Source organism: Panthera uncia, assembly GCF_023721935.1.
Source record: "Panthera uncia isolate 11264 chromosome C1 unlocalized genomic scaffold, Puncia_PCG_1.0 HiC_scaffold_3, whole genome shotgun sequence".
Taxonomy (NCBI): Eukaryota; Metazoa; Chordata; class Mammalia; order Carnivora; family Felidae; genus Panthera; species Panthera uncia.
Genome location: NW_026057584.1, coordinates 33530865 through 33538247, shown reverse-complemented (window position 1 = coordinate 33538247; position 7383 = coordinate 33530865). Strand labels below are relative to the sequence as shown.

The window sequence follows — 7383 nt, the reverse complement described above, 5'->3', positions numbered from 1 at the left end:
CCTTTTTTTTTTTTTTTTAAAGGTAACGGGGCCTATAGCCTGTTGTACTTCTTCACACAGGTCAGCAGGGGGCACTCTCACAAGGCTGCCCTGGAGGTTCAGCTGACAAATGACAGGGCAGTTTGCTTTTCCAGGCCAAAGCAAGGTCCTAGATCACCAGCAAGAGTCCTTTGGTTTCTTGACGCTCTTCCCCCGTCCTGTCCTCATAGTGTCAGCATCAAGGAGAACCAAGCAGCCCAGACTATAGCCATGTTTCTCAAAGGAAGTGCTACTGGTATGCAGAGTGGGAAAATTCTGCATCATGTAGGACAATCCTACACACTGCAGAACATTTAGCATCTCAGGCCCCTGCCTGCTAAATGCCAGCAGTGGTTCCCAGTCATTGGTATAACCAAATGCCCCTCCCCCACCTACATCTCCCAAGTAACCCCCTCTGGAGATTGCAAGTTGCCCAAGTGAGATATGCAAAGGAATCTGGAGATTTCCGGTATCTGAACTCAAAGCAACAACTACCATAAAAAGGCTTCATGTCCAGTTGAGTAATGCTGGAGCTTAGCCAAGGAAAACGTCACAGGTTGCTTTAGGTGACCTAGATGACTCCCCTGAGTCTGTTAATGGTTAGTTGACAGTGTAAGGCTTGCATACCAGGAGAAAGGGAAAGACACTTTCTAAAAGCAAGATGAGTACTATAACCAAAAAAATATCCCAATATCGCCCCTGCTCCTGCAATCAAGACTTGAAATCTGAGCCTAGTCCCTTAAACCTTCCCCCCCCCCCCCCCCCCCCTCCCCCCCCACCTCAGTGTGTGAGCACTGCCCTCAGCAGTCTCTGCCTTGTCTAGGCTGGTTTAAGAGACTTCACTTCCCTGTGCTGCCATAGCAACCAGGAAACAACCTCTGCTCACAATGAGAAGGATGGTGCCATGGCCCAGATCTGTAGATGCACAAAGCCGGTAACAGAGCAACAGGACCAAGGGACAACAAGGGCACAGGCAAAGAGAAGAGCGAGGTTGCCCAGAGAGTAGACAATCCAGAGCTTGAAGAGTCTGAGTTTGCAGTTTATTTTTTTCTCCCGACAAAGACACACACTGTCTAAACTGTGTGGCTGGTTGTTATTAAGAAGCTGCTGTACGAAGGAAAAATGTATTTAATAAAAGGCCCAGTGTTTGTGGTCTTCTAGGGCTCACTGCTGAGCTCAGGAAATCTTGAGGTGTGACCAGTTTTCAGCCTTCAAAACCAAGATGAACTGCCCTTGAGAAGGGTGGTCAGGAGGGAAACATGTTCACGCTCTCTCTACTGAGCCGGGGACATGGGAAGTTGGTCCAGAATAAACAGAAGCTAGAAGTCTATTTTGAACCAGAGGTAAGTCTTACAGCTGAATAAAGGCATATTTTGGGGGCGGGAAAGGAATGCTCTATTTTTCCATTTGGGGCTGAGCCATGTGTGTTTTGGTTCCGTTTGTTAGTGAGGTGGTGGGGGTCACTGGTAGACTTCCCTTCCTTGGCAAAACTCAAGAAAATAAGAAAGTTTGCTTGCACATCAATATTGCCACTGGGACCATCTTCCTTCCCCTTGGACACTAACTTACAGTCTCATTTGCTTTAGACTGAAGGAGATTCCAGATTGTCTAGAATTGAGATGGTTTGGTTCAAGATCAGAATTTCCATGTGGGTTCTAGGCAAGTTGATGGCTGTTTGGTTTTGAGAAGTTGTCCTCTGTGATTGAAATGTTGCGTATGTTCATGCCATTTCAATGGCTTCCTTGAACTGTCTGAAATTCAACCCAGAGGACTCATACTTAACATAGGCCAAAAAAAATTTTTTTTTTAAACAATAAAAATAAATCTCATTTTAGAAGATTTTAAAGAGGTGGCAAAATTCCCTTGTACTGGAATTTTATTTCATTGAATCCTGCCAGGAATAAGAAATCCAGTGGGGTTCTTTGAAAATTTTTGGATCATACAGAGATTTCCATTGTCTTGGTAGTTTGTCGTGATATTTGACCTTTGCTATGTTAAAAGACATATAAAGTTTCAAAGGACCTCTGTAGCCAGCAGCATTCACTTACTTACAAGATATGCAACTACTTTATAGGGTCCTAAATAGCCAAATTAGGTAATGTTACATAGCATCTGGAATGTATAGAAATTCTCCCTGTGTACAGTCGAAGTGATGGTTGGAACGGTTTTCCCCTATTTAAACGGCCAGCTAGTCCAGCTCTAATTTCAAAGTTATCTGCTGCCCTTGATGATTCTGACTACTTATTTGCATACTAGGAAATTTTAACTGGCCTGTAGCCTACACTCTACCCTATTTAAGACTCCAAGCATGAATGGCTCTCCTGAAAGTTGCAGAGGGTAAAACAGAACAGAACTCTGCTCTGGGTTCTACTAATTCTGAGGTGTGGAGAATAAAACCAGTTGCTAAGAAGAGTGGTTGTGTTCTGTGACACCATGGAAGCATTCAGAGAAAATCAGTCACTAAAAAAATGTCGGGGTGCCTGGGTGGCTCAGTCAGTTGAGCGTCTGACTTCAGCTCAGATCATGATCTTGTGGTTTGTGAGTTTGAGCTCCAGAACTGGCTCGCTGCTGTCAGCACAGAGCCCACTTGGATCCTCTGTGCCCCCTTTCTTTGCCTCTCTCCTGCTTGCACTCTCTCAAAAATAAACATTTTTTAAAAATAATTTAAAAAACTAAAAGATGTCAAACATCTTGCACAAGTAGTATTGCTACAAAGGGGCCTTGGATCAAGGTGGTTTCTTTCCATTGCAGGATTACTTGAACTGGAAGTCCCCAGAAGATTATGTCCTGGTCAGCAAACCGCAGGATGACGGCATTGCCAACCAGCACACCTGGAGCCTCTTTCTTCCTAAAACATTCAGTACTAGAAAAGGAGCCCTGATCCTCTACTCAGAAGGTTTAGCCTTATCAGCATGGACACCCGAAGGGAGGAGAAAAGGCCCCTACCGCTCCAAAGGCCACAGGAAGAGGCTGGGTTTTGAACTGCACACACTCCAGGACCTCAAAGAAGCCATCCTGGCATACGGAAGGGGACAGGTAGGCAGAACAGTCCTGGGTTTGGGGAAGATGCTGGCCTGTGGGTCTAGAAATCCAGTTGTAGCTTTGGCTATAATTTCCCAGACCCTAGAAAAGGTATAAAACACTTGGATCTCCATTTCTTCATCTCTATAATGGGATTGTACTCTTGGCCTCATCTGCCTCACTCAGTTGTCAAAAGGCTTAAATGAGATAATGTATGTGAAAAGGCTCTGAAAGGATAAAGGGCTATATTACCATCATTTTGTATTTTCCTTTCCGTTAGAGTAATACAAAGTCCTTTTCAGCTTCAGACAGATCCAGGCCAGCAGACATTTCATCAGAATCCTTGAAATCCTGTCTCATAGCCACAAGCATCATCATCATACCTCTGATGTTTTTGGCTTTGTGGAAATGAGAAGGAGAACATTTTAAATATTTACCTTGAGCCCTTCAGCATCTGCAGAAGTTAATGAGTTTTTCCATTCTGAATTTAATGTTAAGGGAAAATCCCTGTGCTCATTTTTCTGATTCATATGTTCTAACGTCTTATGAGATGTCCACATGGCCCCTGCTTTATATAACTGCATGCATCAGCCCTTTGGCAAGGCCATGTGAGAGTCTAGGAAGATGTATCACTTTATACAATTCTAGGCCATAGATGCTGGGTCACTCCCTAGTTGGTTTTTTTTTTTTAAGTTTATTTTTTGAGAGAGAAAGAGAGTAAGAGATTGAGAGTTGGGGAGGGGCAGAGAGGGAGAGAGAATCCCAAGCAGGCTCTGTGCTGTCAGCACAGAACCAGACATGTGGCTTGAACTCACGAACCTCGAGATCCTGACCTGAGCGGAAATCAAGCCTCGGTCGCTTAACTGACTGAGCTACCCAGGCACCCCCACTCCCTAGCTTAAAAGTCTGCTGGCTTCTCATTCCCCACAGGATAAAGTCATTGGCTACCTATACCAGGCTCTTCACGCTGACTTTCTCTTCCATATCCAGCCACATCTACCCCTTGTTCTTACCACCACCTGAACTGTGAACCTGAGACCCTACCCATATGAATAGCTTACCATTCCCCAAATACTCTGTGCCCTTTCCTGACTCTATGCTTTTGTATCTGCTTCTCCTGCTCCTGCTTACCCTTCAAAATATGACTCAGATGTCATTTCCTCAGTGACGTTTTCTCCACTTCTCTAGGCAGAGATATCCCATTGCTCCCTCCTCTGTGAACATTCCCATACAATCATGCATTGCCATTTATCACTTTGTCCATCTGTCACCATCTCCTTGAGGGCAGGGACCATGTCTAAATCATTTCCTGAAAATAGTGAGTACCCATAAATGTTTGTGGAATGAATAAATCGATCATGTAGGATACTTCCAGTGTTTCTTACATCATCTCCCAGTATCAGTATTGGGCAACTTATCACCTACCCCACCCTAGGCAGAGCTTCCAAAAGGAAAGATTCCTCTGCTCCTTTCCTTCTTTCAAAATACAGAAAAGTATTGTATGAGAAGTATTTTATTTAATCTTCACAGTGACTCTGTGACATATGGTTTTTCTTGCCCCCTTTCATAAATGAGGGAACTGAGGCTCAGAGGAGTTAAGTGACCTGGCCAAGGTCTCAGAGCTAGTAAATGACAGAGCCAGAATTCAAACCTAGGATTGCTGACCCCTCCAGGGCAGGCATGCTTTGCACTTGTGCCCTATTGTCCATGGACTTGGAAGGGCCTCCAGATGTCACTGTGCCAGGACTTGGCCTGTTTGCCCTCACATTCATTCCTCACCTTTAACTTACTTTGCTCTACACAAAAGTAGGGTTGACCACAGACTATATATAATTCCACAAACATCTGTGTCAACTGGCTTCTAATTGAATTTGCCAGTGGGAGACACTGGAAGGAGACTGGAGAGAGAGAAGAGAAAAGCCAAGATATTTCTCCCCTTCTATTCTATCTGCAGGTGGTGAGGAACACTTGCATCACCTCTGTGGTCCAGCTCCCAACAGACAGGCCCAGTGTGACTCTTCACCAGGTTCCTCCAGCTGACCCTACCTGTTCCTCCCTCTGTCCTTGAGCCCAGGGATGGTGCTGGTTTCCTGATGTTACAAATCTCAGTGTTGCTTCACCATATTTCTGGCTTCTGAGCTCTCTAATCACCGGTGCAACCAAACTCCCTGAATTAAATTTTTGCTGTGTTTAAATACTTGAGTGGTTTCTGTTTTCCTGGTTGGACCCTGCTGTATAGGCCAACTTATTGTCAAGAGTAAGAATACCTTCCACAGCTTTCAGACACTTGTCAATATGGCTTAAATATTTCAGGCAGCAGGGATATTTTTACTCTGTAAAGTAGAAGAGTCTATTTGGGGATGGCTTCATTTGGGTTAGACTTGGGCTCAGTGAAAAAGGGAAGTTCCTGTCTTCCTGTGGTACCCACTTAACCAGATATATAACACACACCTGTAACGAAACAGAACACTGTATTCTACCACCAAATGGGTAGAAGAGAAATGGTGTGAAGAAATCAGAAAGAAAAGAACTAGTTACAGTGTAGAAATTTAAGATTAAAGGACATTGGGGCACCTGGGTGGCTCAGTCAGTTAAGCGTCTGACTTCGCTCAGGTCATGATTTCCCTATTTGTGGGTTCGAGCCCCGCATCAGGCTCTGTGCTGACAGCTCAGAGCCTGGAGCATGCTTTGGATTCTGTCTCCCTCTCTCTCTCTGCCTCTTCCCTGCTCATGCTCTGTCTCTCTCTCTCTCTCCCTCTCTCTCAAAAATAGATAAACATTAAAAAAAAAAGATTAAAAGTCATTGTAGGTTGAAATAGGAGGAGCAACCTGAAGGGATTTGGGATTAAAGAAAATGAACAGCTTGGAAGAGGAGAGCTTTGTGAACTGTAGACCACCATCTGATTATGAAAACTACAGACTGGCAAGAAGCTTTTAAAATCTTAATATCCGGTGCTGGGAAGACTCTGGGGAAATAAGCCATCTCATACATTAGGAACACACATTCACAAGACTTTCTGAAGGGCATTTTGGCAAAAGCCTATATAATACTCTGATTTAGCATTCTACTTTTAGGAATTTGCCTTAGGAAATAATCAGAGATGTGCCCAAAGATTTATGCACAAGAATGTTTACTACAGGTTATTTATTACTATACAAAGCATTGAAAATAATAAACATCCAACAATGAAACATCAATTAAATAAATTATAGTACAGTCATATAATGGATTTGGGGTTGGGCAATAAAATCATGTAGTAGTCATGAAGAACATGAGAAAATATCCACAGTATGTTTTTAAGTCAGGTTACAAAGTAATATTCATATAATAAAAACACCAAAGTTCTTTAACATTTTTTGGGTATTTACTATGTTCCTGCCACTGCTTTAAGTACTTTTTGTATGTAACTCATGTATGCTTCCCATAAGTCCTGAGGGTAGGTACCATTATTATCCCATTTTAGAGGTGAGGAAATTAAAGCACAGAGAGTTTGAGTCATTCACTTAAGATTATACAGTCATGTAGATAATTGCACCAGAATTCAAGACTAGCAATAATAGAAAACATCATCTCTCTAATGTAATTCCAATTTTTAAAAATTAGTTATATAAGCAGAGGGATACATGTCAAATTTTAATGATGGGTGGTGGAATTAAAAGTCATATTTTTATTCATACATGCATTTTTACCAAACATTAATTTTTTAAGTCATGGAATTTTATGAAGTCATGGTATTTTAAAAATTAAATTTAAATCTATGGGTAATCTTTCATGTTTATGTGGATTCCCTGTACATATGTAATTAAATCAGATTTCCTCCTGTTAAAAAAATGAATAAAAAAAATTTTTTTGAGTAAAAATCTATGACTTTGAAGGAAGTAGACAGTGACAGAGAGTGAGGTTGACCCTCAAGAGCCAGATGAGATCAGGTAGGGAAATGAGATAGAAATAGTACTGTAATTTAGGCCCACCAATCACCACACTATCTGTTCCTCAGGGTCAGTATTTCCTTGTCAAAATAGTATATAGTTGAAGAGTTAAAAACACCACACTCAAAAGAACCAAAATGGGGGTGGGAGGGAAGGGGAGATAGTTGACAGAGTAGGACTGCTTACAGAAGGATCTATACTGGCTGAACTGTGAATCAGGAAACCTGCAAAATTCCAGCTCATTCAGACCTGTAATAATAGAGCCCATCACAGGGAGGTGCAATTAAGTTTTTAAAGCATCTCACATTATCTCCAGTTCCATATATGGACCTAATGACATTCAGTGGCAGTATGTCTGGGTTTTATAGCTCAACATACACTTATTCTTTAAATTTCTTTTTTTTTTTTTTTTTT

General features: G+C 42.2%; 1 protein-coding gene across 1 annotated transcript in view; it reads left to right on the top strand.

Moving 5' to 3' along the window:
• Positions 1-910: 910 nt before the first annotated feature.
• KIAA2012 (KIAA2012 ortholog) overlaps positions 911-7383 on the top strand; it is a 107578-nt gene continuing 101105 nt past the window's right edge. The window contains exons 1-2 of the mRNA XM_049615168.1: positions 911-1361; positions 2770-3054. Coding sequence (XP_049471125.1) covers positions 1278-1361; positions 2770-3054 — 369 coding nt within the window. The 5' untranslated portion in view covers positions 911-1277. The remainder of the gene's footprint in view (positions 1362-2769; positions 3055-7383) is intronic.